This window comes from Lissotriton helveticus, chromosome 4_1 (genome assembly GCF_964261635.1).
Source record: "Lissotriton helveticus chromosome 4_1, aLisHel1.1, whole genome shotgun sequence".
In the NCBI taxonomy this organism is placed as follows: Eukaryota; Metazoa; Chordata; class Amphibia; order Caudata; family Salamandridae; genus Lissotriton; species Lissotriton helveticus.
The window spans coordinates 2,039,383,983-2,039,402,397 of record NC_136063.1 but is presented as its reverse complement, the minus strand read 5'-3'; the positions used below and the strand labels follow the sequence as shown (position 1 = coordinate 2,039,402,397).

The 18,415-nt window shown below is 44.8% G+C and overlaps 1 protein-coding gene across 5 annotated transcripts in view; it reads left to right on the top strand.

The window, feature by feature from the left end:
• KIAA1210 (KIAA1210 ortholog) overlaps positions 1-18,415 on the top strand; it is a 608,938-nt gene that overhangs the window by 558,034 nt on the left and 32,489 nt on the right. For all 5 annotated transcript variants that reach the window (XM_078688678.1, XM_078688680.1, XM_078688682.1 and 2 more), the window contains 2 exons: positions 8,851-9,002; positions 17,247-17,343. In XM_078688678.1, coding sequence (XP_078544804.1) covers positions 8,851-9,002; positions 17,247-17,343 — 249 coding nt within the window. The remainder of the gene's footprint in view (positions 1-8,850; positions 9,003-17,246; positions 17,344-18,415) is intronic.

Below are 18,415 nucleotides of genomic sequence, written 5' to 3'. Positions count from 1 at the left end.
CTACACGAAGCTAGTGCAGCAGCAGCGCCAATCCTTCATGGACGCCAAGGCGAAACTGCGAGGTCTCAAACTCCAATACTCCTTGTTGTACCCAGCGCGCCTGAGAGTGATTTTCCAATCGCAGACACTGTTTTTCAATACTCCGGAAGACCTCTTTAAATGGACCGATGAAACAGTGAGGATCCGGCCGAATTCTCAGCCGGGGCTGAACCCGGGCTCTTCGAGGGGGTCATCACAGGAACGGAGTGGTCAGATGACCAAGACCAAGAGGAACCGGCGATCTAGGTCACGAAAGCTGTCGGCCTCCTTCAGCGGCACCCGGGCCAGTGGTAGGACCGACGACTCGGACCAGTCTGAGATGGATCATGGCCAGATCTGAAGATTCCGCGCCCCTCTGTACACTTGTCGCTACAAGCTCTGGCTAACGGAGTACGGGCTCTTGGGGCTCGATAGATTGGTAGCATCATGGCTGCCTCAGGAATGGTTTGCGGCTGATCACTGAACATGGGGGGGGATTGTGGGTTGGGGTTCGGGGACTACACATAAGGGGCTACTGCTCTCCTACAGAGGTGGGAGGTTTTGGGGGAGGAGGGATGAGGTTACTGTTTCCTGGGGAGTTGGGATCCATTGGCATGGCTGGCTCAGCGCCCTCTGTTTTGGACTCGGGGTTACCCATGCCGCGACAGGTACTTCATAGTTTCTTGAGGTATAGGTGGTGTAGGGGGGTGCGGGTGGCCGGGTGCAGGGCCGCTGAGTTGGGACCGAGACATGATCAAGAATATGACGACATTCAGTTGATGGTTGGTTTTGGGGTTTGGGGTAGGACGAGAGTTGCTCGTCATGTTATCTTGGGGTTTTGGGGCGGGAGGGAGGGACTGCACGTGTGTCTTGCTATAGTGTTCTTTACTGTGTGCGATGAGTGGCAATGGCGAGGATGTTCTGTTGGATGGGTCCCACTTGCTTATGGCTGAAAAGTCTCATAGACTCCCTGAGGCGTCTCTGCGGGTGATCACGTGGAATGTCAGGGGGATGCTCGACAAGATCAAGCGTGGGGCAGTGTTGCGCTGGGGGAAAAATGAGAGCGCTGATGTTTTTTTGCTCCAAGAAACCCACATGATGGGATCGAAAGTGCTTGGTCTACAGAGGTACGGCTATCACCAAGTATTTCATGCCGGATTTTCCCGGGGATCCAGGGGGTGGCCATTTTGATACATCGCCGGGTGGCCTATGTCCATGAGAAGCAGTGGGTTGACCCGCAGGGTCGCTATATCTTTGTCAAGGGCATGGTGGGCACTGAATCTGTGGTCTTTGGGAGTGTCTATGCCCCCCCCCCCCACTGCAATGGGCCCTAGCTGAGAAACTATTCACAGTGTGGGAGGACATCCCCGAATCCCTGGCAGTGGTTGGCGGTGACTGGAATGATGTGATGGACATGAGTGTGGATCGCCAGCGGCACCGGGAAGTGATTGAGTCTACCCCTCCCCCCTCACACACCCGACTGCATGCTCTGACTGAGGGACTGGGCTGGTCGGATACCTGGAGACATATGCACCCTACAGCTCGCGAGTATACGTATGTCTCTGCTGTGCATGGCTCCTATTCAAGATTAGACTGTGTGTTTGTGCCTGGCGACTGCTTGTGTAGAGTGAAGAGTGCTGACATCTTGCCTAGAGGCCTGTCCGATCACTCCCCGGTATCGATTAGGGTGGAACTCCGTCGACAACGCCAGCCGTTTAGATGGAGGATGTCCTCGTGGCACCTCCAGCAGCCTGCCTATGTGACGCACTTGCGTGAAGCGTTAGACCTGTATTGGCGGGAAAATCTAGTGGGAGACATTGACGCCGGGGTGGTGTGGGAGGCCATGAAACCCACAATCCGGGGAGTAGACATAGCGTGGTGTGCCGCGGCCCGTCGGAAGTGGCGAGGAATGATCGCGGGGGCGGCCGCGCAGGTGGAAAATTTGGAAGAGCAGAACCGCGTGGGGGGTGATGAAGCCGGGTTGCGACTCCTTCTCCAGGCTCAGCAAACCTATGCATCTGTCCTACTCGATGAAGCAAAACAGGCATGGCTAGCCACACGTAGTAGAATATACCAATGGGGGGACAAGTCATGTACGATGCTTCATAGACTCTGCCAACGCCACCTCCAGCCGCTTACGCTGCCAGGACTCGCGTCCGACGACGGTGAGGTCCTTACTGACCCAGGCGAGCTAGCAGCGAGTTTTGCCGCATACTTCGCTACTCAGTACGCCCCATGCGATCGCCTGTCAGCTGACGAGGTGACTAAATTTATTGAAGACATGCCCCCCAAGACGGTATCTGATGAAACTAGGAAGATCCTCGATGCGCCCCTTACAGCTGAGGAGCTGGGCGATGCCCTGGGACAGCTTAATACCGGAAAAGTCCCTGGCCCAAGTGGCTACCGGAGTGAGTTTTATAAGAAGTTTCATATACAGCTGGGGTCCCACTATCACCGGGCGCTCGAGACAGCGTGTGAACAGGGCACACTGCCCCGCGACTGGCGACATGCCGAAATCGTCGTCTTTCAGAAGCCAGGTAGACCCCCAGAGAGACACGACTCATATCGCCCCATTTCATTACTCAATATTGAGGCTAAAGTTCTGGCTAGGGCTCTAGCGAATCGTCTGTCCCCGTATATAACAGACCTGGTGCATCCGGACCAGGCCGGGTTCATGCCTCATAGAGCGACGGGGCATAACATCCGACGCGCACAGGCGGCGATTGACGCCATGGGAGCCACAGGAGAGCGGGCGGCTCTGTTGCTAGCTGACATTAACAAAGCCTTTGACTCCGTCAGCTGGACGTACCTCTTTGCACTTTTGCCCCGTCTGAATCTAGGCCCGGTTTTCCTGTCTTATGTCAGGCTACTATACACAGATAATACGGCCTCGGTCCGGGTTGCAGGGGCGGTATCGGAGACGTTTCAAATTGGACGAGGGACCCGACAGGGATGCCCGCTCTCCCCCTATCTATTTGCTCTACTTATGGAGCCGTTGGCTGCCTGGGTGCGCATAGATGCGCAAATGCGGGGCTTTGTATGGAACGACAGCTTATCGGATAGGATCGCACTTTACGCGGACGATGTCCTTTTCTTTCTTACCGACTTGCAGCGCTCGGGACCGCGCGTACTGGAAATTATGCGAATCTTTGGGGAGGTCTCGGGCCTATATTTGAACCTGCGCAAATCTACCCTCTGGATGCTAAATGGAGACACCTTAACGGATCCCTGGACGTTGGGGCTCCAGGTGACTACGCATGGCTTGAAATACCTGGGGGTGTTCCTGTCGAAGTCAGCGGAAGTGGCCTGGGAACGCAACATAGTGCCCGTTTGGGACCAAGTTCAGACAGATGTCAAGGCTTGGTCTCGAATGCCCTTATCTATATTTGGCAAATTTTTTAAATGGTTGCACTCCCGCGTCTCCTTTACCAACTGCAGAATCATCCCTATCCAATTGCACCCCAGTGGTTCCGACAGGTCAACTCGATCTTGGGCCGCTTTCTATGGGCTGGGGGAACGGCCAGAGTAGCACTACGTACGTGCTTCTTGTCCACTTACTGCGGAGGCCTGGCCACCTCGGATCTGCTGTCCTATTACCAGGCCGCTCATCTACTTATCCTGAACGAATGGTGGTATGGCGACAGGAGGGATCCAGCCTGTGCCCTGGAGCACACATTGATGGGCGACAATACGCTCCACACAGTCCTCTACTCGGCCCGCTTGCGCCGGAGGCTGCCGAGGGTCACGAGTCTCGTTTTTGCAGTCTGGCGACAAGCCTTGCGCCGCATGGGCTGGTGGGGTCGACTGACCGCTGAGACGCCGCTGTGGCATAATGGCCTGTTACCCGAGTTGTCGGCCTTAACAGGATTTGACGGCTGGGATGCGATCGGGATCTCCCAGCTAGGACATGTGATGTCCGGGACAACGCTCAAGTCCTTTCAGGCACTCAGCATCGAATTTAATATGCCCCACTCCCAATTTTTTCGGTACTTACAACTCCGACACGCACTAATGCCCAGTATTACCAACATAGATTCGCTTCCCGATTTTAGTCCCATTGAGGCGAAAGTCTTTATGGGGGATCTGGGGGCTAAGAAAGTCTCTCGCATCTATCGGACATTGGTCACTCATTGCTCCTCCACCCTCCTTCCGTTAAAGACGACTTGGGAAACTGATGTTGGCCCCCTCGATGAAGATGACTGGAGGGAGGCTCTGGAGTCCCCTAAGGGGGCAGCTATTGCTATACGGTTTAGACTGATCCAATTCAAAATTCTCCATAGGGCCTATTTCACCCGTGAGCGACTGTGGAAGGCAGGCTTGATTGCATCCCCGGAATGTTTGCGCTGCGGCAATGCGGTGGGCACTTTGCTCCACACGATATGGTCGTGCCCTCGGCTGGTGGGCTTCTGGAGGGGTGTGGGGCTGCCTGTCTGAAGTGCTGCATTGGACTCTTCCTCGCACTCATCGCCTGGGCCTACTCCACATCTTGGAGGGGGTTGGTGGAAACATATATAAACGCCACCTGCTGCTCCTGGGACTGGGCTTGGAAGGATGTGAGGGCCCCCCCCCTGTGTGCTTGGAGAGCCGGAATGGACTTTTGCATGGGCCTGGAACGACCGATTTTTGAAGCACGAGGATGCCCCTGCAAACATTTCAAGATATGGAAGAGGTGGGCTGAGTATAGGGGGTTGTGATTACATACCGAGGCTATCTGTACACACGTGCACGGGGGTAGGGTGGGACACAGGGGTGGAGGTGGGAGGGTTGGGTAGTTGGGAGTTCGTAGGGGTAGGAGAGGGTATGGTTGTATTCCTTTATCATTGCTTTCTCTTGACTACTTGGTTGGACGCTTGGTCCTCTGCTGTAACTGTACCACAATGATTGGTGGTGTTCTCCTGAATGTGGGGAGCCACACATATTCCTTGCTCGATTCTACAAATAAAATTTGTTGTGAAAAAAAAATTAAGGTGTGAATCTGCTCAATTGTAATTGTAATTGCATTTAAATAGCGCTTACTACCCCTGACGAGGCGTTGAAGTGCTTTTTCGGTGAGTAGCCCGCTACTCAGGAACCCATAAAGGATTATTGCTGAATTAGTATATTGAAATATGAAAGTAATTTGAGTGGTGGATATGTTAGTTATTTGGATTGAGAAGGATGGCGGGGGGATAGAAGAGGGTTAAAGGTTTGCATCTATATAGAGCTTGTTACCCCTGATGGGGTGTTGAAGCGTTTTTTTGGCAAGTAGCACGCTACACTGGAACCCATTAAGGATTAGTGTTGAATTAGTAGAGTGAATATGAAAGTAATTTGAGTGGTGGATATTAGTCAGTTATTTGGATTTAGAAGGATAGCGGAGGGAACAAGGTTTGCATTTATATTGTCCTTGAATAAAGATAATAAAGAATTTATTAATTGTACCTTGAGTGACGTGCACTGCAAACTGATTCACCTCTCTTGCTTCCAATTTTTGGATGGCAATCTGAGAAATGAGATAAAGTTATTTTCCTAGAATCATACAATTTGATCAACTAAGCAAGAACAGATTTGGACCCAGATCTCCTGGTTCTGAAGGATGTAATTTAGTCACAAGAGCACATCGCTTTCTGATGGGCTACAGACTGTAGGAAAAATCATCTAAGTTGTTTATAAAACTTTTTGGAATCTAAGAAGCTATGTAATTATGAACTCTTAATAGAATACTGCCCAAGCAGTTCTTTGAACATTGAGCGTAATTGGATTACCCTGCTGTTTTGCTGAGAAGCAACTAAGGTATTCGAGTAAGTTGATTACTGCATATTCAGATCTTCTTAGAGAGCCTTGCTCTTGGAGCCCCTTCATTGGACACTGGTTGTAGTTCCTCCCTCTGGACTTATTCTGGAGGAACAAAAAGATTAAGAACTGTTGATGTATCATCTTATTTGCAGAATATCTGGCCAAATATTGTATTGCTATTTTTCACTAGACCTCTTTGTCCCTTAACTTATTTTTTCCAAACTTTTTTTAACTTGCTACTAGTGTGTCCAGTCACTAATCAAAGCATATTTGTTATGCCAGGGGTACAGTAGCCCCCCAAAAGGTGTTCCCTAAATACAATCCTTAAGCCTCCCCAGCTGCTTGAACGATACCCCTGCTAGAGGTTTTATTAACTTTTATAGCACTTCCTGAGACTGTACTTCTGTCTGTGGGCTTGGGAGTGTAGAGAGCCCTGTTGATCCAAGACTGCAATAACAGTTCAATAACACTGAAAGGACGAATCTGAGACATATGTTTTTGAATATTAGGCGTTATTAACTAGAGTGTTAGTTGGCAATGCAGGATTTAACTGTGTAGTGCAGGTTATTGACTATTGGTACCGTCCCTTCCATGGAATTGTTGTGGTGAAATATATCATTTTGTTACTTTTACTAATGTGGTGGCATCTTTGCAAAGCCAGTAGGCCTGCCTTATTTATGGCACAAACGTTACTTTGTGATGTTGCATCTGGTATAGTTGTGGGTATTGTGGTTATAGGTTTCAGAATCCACTAGATGCGTAACCAAGGATGTTTCCATCTCAAGGATTACATATATTTGTAATTTAATGCATAGTATTTATTAAGGTGTGTGTAAAGACTTCTTTTTTGCAAATCTTTTCTCTAGTCCTGACTTCTTCAGATCATTCCATGCAACTGTAAAAAAAAATTGCATTTTGCCCACCAGGCATTGACAGCTTCCTGTTTGTCTATTTTCTCTATTCTTCTTCCCAATTCCCAGGTCTGTCCCACCTCTGGAACATTTCTACTTTGCCATCATTTTATTGGCTGAGTTGTATCCTTCCACTGTTGACATGAGGACGCTACTTTTTATTTTTTATTTTACCACTCTAGAGGACTGCATGGCTTTATTTGCTCTCTTCTCATTTGCTGATTTTCCCACGCTCAAGCTTGAGGCATTTGGATTTATTTTCTTTTTGACAATGCCTGTGCAACGAAGTATTGCTATTGCCAATAGTTCACCTCTCATCTTTTAAAAGTGAGACTTTTTGGCTTTGGGTATGCTTTAGTATGCTGTTCCTTGTTTCTATGCTAAATTGTTCTTCAAGTAATGGGGCATAATAGTCTCATTACATTTTCAGAGTGACCTTACAGTTTTCACATGTTGTTTGGAGGTTTCCCCAAATATAAAATCCACAATTATCCCTTGTGGTACTTGCTCTTCTCATAAACTTTGTGGGCACACTCATGGAATTTGCTCCCTTCAGAAAATTCAATACTGTAGGCATTTTACAGTCTCTCGCATCCTAATAGGGTGCTGCTTCCTTTAATGTGCCTCTTTCTCTGTTGCATAGATCCAGCCATTTTGGCATCTTCTCTGGGTGGAGCCGAAGTTTCTTCTATGTTGAGCATAGCAGCACTAGTGCTTGTTTCGCCTTTGGGGATTGCAGCTCTCTGGCCACAATCATCTCTTGCCCCACTCTGTATCTTTTATGTGTTCATCGTCTTGCCTTTCAGTAGAAATATGATTACCTTGCTTTATAAAACCGTAGACCCCAGGTACAGATATCCTGAGGGTGCATTGAGAATGGACGAGAGTGACAGTGAGGCAGAAAGATCTTAAGAGAGTGCTGAGAATTAGCCATGACTCCTCACGAAGTGTTACTATGTCTGCAGGTGATCCGTTCGACTAACTGCATTGTAGATTCTTGACTTCTTTGTTATGAAGAACAAAGGAATTTTCTGGCTTTTACAGTTTTGTTTCGTATACTGTGCTGTCCAAGACATTTGAGTGACTAATTCTGCCCTTTTTCGTCTGCAGATTTTGAATCCCCAGTTTACTAAATTTACTTGGAAAAGGCCAGTCAGCGTCCACATTTTCACTTGTGGCTGCCTTCAGATGTTTCATTTTCTTATTTAGTAGAAGTTTTGCTTCCAGCACTGGGGCAGAGACTGGCACCTTTTGTTCATGGTGGTTCTTGAGCTGCACATTCCTGCATTTCGATTTTTTAGACAAGGGGATGAGGTCTATAACAAATCTCGATATGAGCAAATAATCGCTCCATAAATAACATCAGCATACTGCTGGAAGTAGGAAGAGAAGTGGCTGTCACTCTGGTGGTTTTGAAGCTGCAAGGTACTAATGAACAGAGCGGTCATCCTCTAGGAGCGGTTTACTGGATACTTTTGTAGGCAGGCCACACATGATGCTGTATCACAGGGTCGCTTCAAGCGAGACTACTTTTTCTGTGTTGGATAAATCTAGAAAAGGTCATCCATGTTCAGGCAGCCATGTATAACCTGCCGAAATTCACGTGGGAAAACATGGAGGAATGCAGGGTTTATCGTACCCAAGTGTGGCTAATCACTTCCAATCCTTAGGCATAAATGAGTTTTTCTTACCAGATGTTTTTCTCTTGTAAAACTAAATTGATCAATCTTTAATAACTTTTATAAGGTACAGTGATTGGTTCTGTTATTTAGCCGTTTTGTAGCATTGTATCTAGCACTCTTATCCAATCACTCTCAGCTTAACATCCATAGAAAGATGAAGGACTAATTTGGCCCTGGTGAACGCAAGCATGACAAGATTAGAATAGTGAAATACTTTAGTCGCTGAGTCATCTTTCAATTGTTGTACTTCAAAAGCAAATCTATATTTTAAAAATATATTTTGTCATTTAGCTTACTTTTAGCTGTTTAGTCAGCATGAGATTCAAGATGTGTGGCTAACAAATTCCGATATGGGTGCTGAGAAGCACACTGCCTGGTTAATGATTGATACTCACCTATATCCGTTTCTTTCCCAAATGACCGATTTAAATTGAATACAGTAACAGTAGTTCCTCTCTTTATAGAAAAAAGCATAAACAAGCCAATGACGAATGCAACTTCAGAGCCTGTGTGGGTCTCTATGGCAAAGCTGAAGCAGAAAGGTTTCCAGGAGCATCCTCTTGCCAAAGAACAGAGTGCAACAGAGACGATTGGGACGGCAACAGCCACTGGGAAGGTATGATGTACAAGGCTGGTTTTATCCTGTGGCTGACATCTTCCAAACTGTTTATCATCCCATGTTTTGTTTAATCTGTAAATTATGTTGGAGCTTGGCAACATCATATAAGGCAACCCCAAAGCATGTATCTACTGATATCTGTGTGCCACATGAATGTGGACAGTACCTTCATATCCAATGTTTAATATTCTAAACCAAGTTGCAGCTGTTGCGCTCTAGAGCCAGGTACGATGTGGGAACAGTGAAAGTGATGTCGGGATTTTCTCTATGTTATGGTTATTTATTTGAAGGTAGTCTGTGATTAGGGGGGGTATCCATCTGAGCATTGTTTGTATGTACTAGCACAACAGTTTAACGTTTCTAATTGTGTCCCCATGTATGCCCTGGTGAAAACCATTCTGACTACAAAGCAGGGACGCAGGAACCTCAAAGCAAGGATCCTTCCATGGGCCTTGCTCCTGTCCTCCTCGTCTGGGTCTGCCTCCTAATTACAAGGGCAAGTGCAGCGTCTATTACTTCCAGAGCAATCCTCTAGAGTTCTAGGCTTAGTCAAAAGTTTTTAAGGGGATAGCAACTTCTGGAGTCCTTTCAGACATCTGTGTTGGTGTAGCAGAGGTTCATGAGAAGTTGGAACAAATAAAACTAAAGGCCCAAGGTGTTCATTATTCATCTATCTAATAAGGAGCACTGGTGAGAAGATGGGGGTGGGCGCATGTTTAGAAATCCATATTCCGTGGCAAACAAAATGAGTCTCTTGTTCATGGAGGAATTCCTAGGATTTCACATAGAAGGGGGAAGACTATGAAGCAAATTGACAAGAAAGTACTAAAAATATTGAGACCTAAGGAGGTCATTTCACATTTTGTGAGTCATATTGATGTAATCCAAAAGATGTCCATAGGTAACCATGAGGTAGGTAACGAGAAAGAAGTTTATTTAGCTTAGTTACAGGTCAGGTGTAGATGGTAAGTAGATGGTGTATTGATGAGCCCCAGCAGGAGCAGCATCCTTGCGCTCAGCCTACACACTCCAACTGTCTCTTTGTTTTACCTAGGGGTGTGTTGAGGGGTCGTGCACTCTATGCAGTTGTTTTACTCGGGGATGTGTGTTCAAGGGTCTACCTTGTGCAGTTGGTTTTACATAGGGGTGCGTTGAGGGGTCTTGTATCCTGTACATTTGTTTACCTAGGGGTTCGTTGATGGGTAATGTACCCTGTACTGTGGCTTTACCTGAGACTGCTTGTCTCGGGTGTGTGGTGTGCAGAACAGGGTGAGCGGTGAGGGTATTACACCTCATTCTCCCAGTTCTGCACAATATTACCACTGCGTTTTTGTTCAGTATTGTTTGAAAGGTATTTGTTGTGTGCAGAAGGGGGTGAGTGGTGAATGATTTACACCATGTTTGTGTCCTCCATTCTCCCAGTCCTGCACAATATTCCACTGCTTAGTTTCTATCCTTAGTTCTTTTTAATTTGCACTTCTCATTTGTATATTGCGTATTTCTCTTTCGTACTTTACTTCTATTGTAAAGAACTCAAATTTGCAATTAATATTTGTACATTGTATATTTATCTTTCGCACATTACTTTTATTGTGCATTGTTGTAGAAATCATTATTTATTGTTTACCCAAGGGGATGTGTTATACTCGGATTTCTTATAATTCTTCCTTTCCCTGGTTACCCATTCCCTGCTGATCAGCCAGTTTGAATGTGAAGTGTATGTGGAATGTTAGAATGCTTGCTGAGAGAGTGGAATGCTGGAGTTCCTGGTGGAGTGGAGAGAGAGAGAATTGGAGAGTGTGGGATGAGCAGTAAGGTTGCTGCTCCTGGTGGGGCTCATCATTACATCTTCTACTTGCCATCTAAACCTGACCTGTAACTAAGCTAAATAAACCTATTACTTATTACCTACCTAATGGCTAGCTCTTGATTTCTTTTGGATTACATCACAGAGCTATGCAATTTCAGGACTGTTCTATCCAGAGCACAAATAAGGAGATCAATGATGGCCAAAGCATTTGAATGGGCCCAAGATATTCTGAGCACAGTAAGCTTATCCCCTGGCAGATCAAGCAGGGCTATGTGCTAAATGTATTTTGCAGCCAGAAAACCTACCAGGATGAAATTATAATATGTTGGTGGGGATGCACACCAAGGGACTGTTTCAGCAATTGAAAATCCAGAATGACCTTACCCCTAAGAATGGGAAAACACAATTTTGTGCTGAAATCAGCAATCCTACTACGTCCAATGTAAACACACTCTGTATATGACCTCAGAAGGCAGCCCACAAGCATCTTACCCACCAAACAAGCCTCTACATTCAAGCAGAGGGCATGAAAGATGCAGTTAAAGTTTATACCTGCGCGCACTGCCGAGCTGCCCGGGCGCAGACACCTATAAATACAGGGTTCAAAAGCAGCCGTATGACTTGGTGGTTGAGCAGGCACACTTCTTGACATGAGAAAGAAGGAACTCTCTGGCCATCTTCTTTCTCCAGAGTGCTTGCAGTGAGTAAACTCATATTCTCCTCTGCCAAACCATTGTTATTGCATAGTAGAAAATGTGTCTTTACAGGTTCCATATTAGTGTGTTTATATTTATGCAGCTATTATCCACTTGTACTTAATTCTACAGTACCATAACAGATTAAAAGTCCTTGAACCCATCAAAATTTCCATTTAGTTGCGATCAAGAACCTCACATGTCAATTCTGAATCCTTGTATAGAAAAAATAAGGTGGGTATGGATCCACTGCTTCTAAAATTATCTTATTATACTCTGGTACGTAGTTGCAAGTGACCCAGGTTGAGAACCGAAAAAACCATAACAATCATTTGCAATGCAATAGATCTTGCATTTATGAGAGTTTGAGCTATTGCCATTGTAAATGACAATGCCTTTTATGTATGTGTTGTTTTTAAAACCGATAAATAAAAGGCATTGTCATTTACAATGCCAATAGCTTAAACTCTCGCAAATGCAAGACCTATTGCTATTTGAAAAAATAGTGCTTGGAGGCTGTAATTAAAGCCTACGGAGTGATAACACACGTAACAGGGGGTGCCGCCATGGAAGGTTACAAAATGAGAGAAGGTGGTACCAAGGAGGGACTACTAAGCCTATTGACCGATGAACAGCCACAGTTTACAGTGGACAATGACACAAGCAAATAAAAAAATAAGGGCTGAGAGTGGGCGGATCTTCAAGTCCATACCTGAATACAGCATGCCTCGCAGAGCAGCACACGCACTGTCCAAGCTCGACCTAAAACTTTACTTTCTATCATGGGCATTTTGTGACTTTACTGTTGTAGATACAGGCTGCTTCCAGAGAAGAACCAGAGGAGGGGTAACATTCTGGAACTTGACTAGTCTCTTGAAATTCTACAGGATTTGAATGTATTTGTAGAATTTATTGGTGCAGACAGCGACTACAGAATAATTCATTAGCATGCTATATAGCAGTTTAGGAATTAAAACACAGTAGGTAAAACCATCAGCACTTCTAGGAAGGAGGCCTAACTTGGTGCCATAGCTGGGGATGTATACGCTTCAGAGAGAATATTTGAATTTTTTATGCACAGCTTTGGTCCAGAGAGTAGAAGAACATTTAAACATTCACCGAGCGAACAAGTGGACAGGTGGATGAATATACAGTTGTGGACAAAAGCTTTAACCCTACCAAGAACGTTATCCTGGAGAGACACATTTTTAACAGAGAGGCAACTGAGTGGTATGTGCAAACACTCTAGGATTTGGTGATCACATGCAGTTACCAATATGAGGACCTCCAGGATGAGATGATCATGGATCAGTCCATAGAGAAAAAGAGAAACAAAAGTACAAGACAAAGATCCCAGTTTAGAGAATGCAATTAGGACGGAGCATGGCATTGAGTTTCCTGCTCTATACACGAAGTTAATAACTGTGCACAGTATTAGGGGAGATGGGTTTCATACCCTTCACTCGGAGTTAAAGGCTAAGGAGCGAAGTAAATCTAATGCATACTAAATAAGGTGGTAGCAGGATTCATTTGGGGAGTGTCAAAACATGTCCTGTCTTGTCTTTGAGATGTATCCAAAGAGTTTACTTAAAGACGTGTGAAGCAGTGGGGGATAAGTGAACATCGAAGGTAGTCCTTGTAAGGGGAAGGCTGCTGTTAAAGTTGGTGAAGAGGATTGTTTTGCATACTGGGGAACGTCCATTCACTTTTTTATAGTGTAAAAATTGATGAAGTGAGTGTGACATGATTAAGGTTTAAGGGGGTTAAGTGCAATGCACTGTATATGTATGCCATTATTTAGTAAAATTACCGGAGGGTTATCAGAACGGGCATGTGCTATGAGTGATAGTTCACAGGGAGTAAAAGGGCTATTACTTAATGCCCGGTCACTAGTTAAGCACAGTATCGAATGTGCCACCCTGATAGAGGACCTGGGAGAGAAAGTGGCATTTATCACCGAAGCCTGGACGGATGCAGCCTCAGGACCAGACCTGATAAAGGCCTCGCCCCCAGGTTTTCTCTGCCATACGGCGAATAGGCAGGATAAGAAAGGATGGGTGTTGGCAGTTATATATCACAACTCCATTAATGCCATATTTGAAACTGTTACAAGCGAGGGGTGCGAAGCTCTCGCCTTCGTCCTCTCACTCTCACAACAGGTGAAATTTAGACGGGTCCTGGTATATAGACCACCGGGCCCTAGGAAGCCTTTTATCGATTTGGTCAGTAATCTCATGGAGGAAGGCATAAGCGACAGATCGTTTACTATAATGGGTGATTTTAATTTTCACCTGGAGGCTACTTCAGACCCGGATACCATGGAGCTATTAGAACTTATGAATGGGTTGGACCTAACACAGTTAGTTGCAGGGGCCACACATATTGCTGGGCATACGTTGGATGGGATTTTCTCAAACTATGCACATATGTCGATCTTAGAGGTGCGACCAGTAGCTTGGTCAGACCACGCAGCAATATTATTCAAGGTCGCTTACCCTGACAGTCAGAAGCATGACAAGCCCCTAGATACATGCGGGTGTGGAATAGTATTGATGGCAAAGACTTGTCAGATCTCCTGGAGCCCAATTTGCCCTCTCTATTGTGTGATGTGGAGGAGGCCACAACTAGATTTAATGCTTAGGTCATTAATGTTTGTGATAAGCTCGCTCCAAAAAAATCCATATACCCTAGAAGGGCCCACCCCTCTGCCCCATGGTATACTCCTAAATTAAAAACTCAGAAAGGCATTTGAAAGCATTTTGAGCGTGACTGGAGGAAGGAGTATAAGATGGAGAATAAAATTAAGTATAAAGAGAGCATTCAGGTTTACAAACAACTATTGTTTACAACTAAACAAGATTTCTTTGTTGATCAAATCAAACTAGCTGAAAACTCAGCTAAAGAACTATTTAAAATTGTTTGTAAACTGGCACATCCACAAGTAACACAAGTGGCAGAGAGCCAGGAACTATGCGACAAGATCACTAGTTTCTTCCTGGACGAAGTGGAGGAAATCTTTTCCACTTTTAATAGAGCCAATAGCAGTTCTCCACTAAAATCCTGCGCTGACAATAAGGTTGTCCCTCAAACTCAGAACTCTCTGATAGACTTCCCTCTGTTAACCAATACTGATACTGTTAAACTCCTCCCAAAAATGAAGTCAGGATTCCCCTACGACCCATGTCTGGTTAAAATAGCTAAACTGGCCCCGTGGATCTTCGCTGCTGCCCTTACCCCTCTTTTTAATTCAATAATTGAGGCAGGTAGGATCCCTATTAACTGGAAAACAGCATCTTTGATTCCCCTCCTAAAAAACCTAACCTCGATCCTAAAGATGTCCATAATTTAAGACCGATTTCCCGCCTCCCCTTTCCTGCTAAAATGCTTGAAAAATGGATTAACAGCCATTTGAGTAGGTACCTTCAAGATGCTGAAATTCTTGACTATCCCCAATATGGCTATTGTGAGGGCCATAGCACTGAAACTGCCCTCCTGAAGTCCACCAATGAGATCAGGAAAACTTTGGATCAGGGGGACAGAGCGGCGATGATTATGCTGGACCTCTCCACAGCGTTTGACACGGTCCATCATGATATTTTGATGGACCAATTGTCAGCCTGCGGAGTAGAGAAGGCGGCCAGGAGGGTTTTAAAATCCTTTCTCTCCGATCGTCAGCAAATAGTTGCGTTAGGCGATTTTTGTTCACCCCCTTTCCACCTGCCATGTGGGATACCACAGGGGTCATCGTTAGGTCCTACCCTATTTAATGTCTACGTATCGTCGTTGGTTCCATTGATTAGATCGTTTGGTTTCCATCTTACCTCCTACGCAGACGATACCGAGATAGTGGTATCACTTCTCCCAGGATCAGAAAGGAATATAAGCCACAGGCTACACGACTGTATGGAGGCAGTCGGTAGTTGGAGGACCAGTAATTGCCTTAAATTAAATTCAGGAAAGACTGAAGTCATCCTATTTGGGAACGATCTCAACCTGTGGACCCCTGAATGCTGGCCTGATTGTTTGGGGCCCCTCCCAGCACCTTCCAAGCAAGTGAAAAACTTGGGAGTGGATCTAAATGATAAACTGGACATGAAAAGGCAAGTTAACGCCATTGTATCATCTACTATGTTCACTCTCAGGACCACTAAGAAAATCCTTCCTTTTCTGCCTAAGGAGAGTCGGCAGACGGTGGTTACTGCATTGATTATGTCATGTCTGGACTACTGCAACAGCCTCTATTTAAGCATGCCAGAGAGTCTGTTGCATAGACTCAAGAAGTTGCAGAACATCGCTGCTAGGCTGTTAGCTGGCATACCAAAAATTGCCCTGATTTCTAATGAAATCCGTAGACTTCATTGGCTGCCAGTAAGGCAACGAGCGCAATTCAAATCTCTGTCTAGTTTTTAAATCACTTAACAATCAAGGACCACGCTACCTGCCGGAGCAATTTCAACTACATCAGCTCAAAAACTGGTCAAAGTTCCACTCGTAAAAAGAGCACGCTGGGGTGGGAAAAGTTTTGTGGTAGATGCTGCAAAGGCATGGAACCAGCTTCCTTTACATCTGAGGAACAGCACTGACTTGCTGTTATTCAGGAAAATGCTTAAGACCTGGCTGTTTTAGTTTCCTCATCAGTCTCTTTCTGCATCAGGACAGCAGTTAGCGCCAGGACACCCAAAGGTAACAGTCGGCTTAATAAAATAATTAACATAACATATATGTGGTCAAAGACTGTTCTTGCTTGTTTGGCTTTGTAGAGCAAAGGAGTTTGCTGAGTTCTTGAAGTGGCAAGTGTGATCAAGATCAAATAGGAACACAAGGTTCAAGGGATCTTAAGTGAGTAGTTAGGCATACTGAAAAGCTATAAGCATAAAAATGACCTAAATGAATTGTCTGGCACGTGGGCTCATAAAGTGCAAATTTGAGACAATTTATGAGAGAACTTAAGAGCTTTTCAAATTGAGAGTTCTATAATGGTTGGTCCAAGTGGTCCTAGCATGCGAGGCTATCTGCTCACTGGGTTAAATTCTGTGATTTAAATGCTAACATCTTGATTGACCGCCATCACTTTCTGAACATAAGCATGGTAATAGCGTTGTTGGAAAAAGTCACAATATGTGTAACTCTAAACAGAACTTCAGTTAACGACAGATAGAAATGCACAAGGGTTCTTACCCCTTGTTCTAGTTTGTGGCACTGCAAGGTGCTTATTGTTTTAAGAAGATTCCATTTTGACTGGCTATGGACATTTTCCAATGATGAACCCATTCCATGCATTGCTCAGAGGGAATGGGTGAGTGGAAAAGAAACTGTGGCCCATGACAAGTTGCTTTTGAAAGTGTTGGGGGATTGCTGTGGTCACCATGTGTAAAAGGAAATTGTGAAACCTGAGGAAGGTTTGGTAAGAGAAATGAGAGATGCTCCCCCTCTCTCCAGCAAGGGCCAACATATTTGAATGCTGTTAAAGAACAACGACACGTTGATGGAGTGTGAAAAGTGTGCTTTAGCATTTGAATGGGGAAGAGTAACTTTTTGTGTACTTGACCAGTCAGATCATTTGATACAGGAAATTATGATATCACTGTGACAGACCAGAAAGACTTCAGTAGACAAAGAAATTGTCAGAAGTAATAGCATTTATCTGTCTCCAGATTCTGGAAGTGAGATGACATGTAAGGGCGATGCTTTGTTTATTATTTGACTCCATTCATGATTAAATCAATTTAATTTTAGGTAATAAATGATGAAATTGAAGAAGGGTTCCGAAAAAGTGGTTTTATCAGCATTGTCGATCAAGAAAAGCCCTTGCTTGATGTTTCACCCACAGCAGGTAAAACTTGATTTTAATGTTGGGCAACAACAGATCTTTTCCATATTAATTGTTGCTTCTGGGTTTTGGGACAGCATGAATGGTAAATTAGCAAGCATATTTTTTCAGTGTCATGTGTTGTTTATGAACTGTTTGCTATTTTGTAGTTGTAGCTTCTACAGCATTATTAGATTTTAAGGCAAGACATAGGTAAACAATAGTTTCAATAAAACTTCATAAACAATAGAGCATGTAAGAGTCATTAGAGGCCGAGCACCGATGACATCACAAAAAGTCCTTCCTCATGATCTAGTCATCTTTCTATTGATATGGATAAGTTGCTGTTCTTCATCCCTGATTTGGGTAGTGCATCTCCTTTGTTTTGGGTACTGTGGTACTACATTTCGGCTTTCATTCCCTCCTTACCACGTTGGTCTCTCCTAGGGTAGTGGTTCTTAACCTGTGGTCCATGGACCCCTAGAGGACGGCGATGCCTATTCGGGGGTCCACCATTATTTAGAAAATTAAATAATAATAGCAAGGTAATAAAATAAGTATACATGCAAAATTGAAAATGTTAGAACACATTGTAATTGTGAAAGAAATTGAAATCGGAGCTACACATTGAGTTTGCATTCTTATCTTGATTTGCGGTATCAGCACAAGTTAAGAAAATAGAATTTAGTATGGATGATTGGTGGTATCAGTTGAAGTACTGGAATCAGTTGAAGTACTGGTATCTGCAGATAAAAAGAGAGCATGCAATAGAAGGAAGAAAACAAAGTTGATTACTAGAGTCTAGCATTTCACGAAGGGCAAGATGTGCTATCGTTTTTTGCAGGGTTAGTGACAGCAAAATCCCTGTACTGACCCCATTTTCTCAGTCAGAATGTTTTTCCGAATTGCAAAATGGGGCTTCGACTGCTACCGAATCACAATTTGGAAGGGGCTTGTTTTGAGTCTTACTTATAAATTGCAAATTGGTAATGTATTTTTTAGTTGGTTGCAACTCCAGTTCTGGTGTGGTAACTGATTCGCAAAGGGGGAGGGGCCCTGTTGGGGCAAAAGTAGCCCCTTTTCCTTTAAAGAGCTC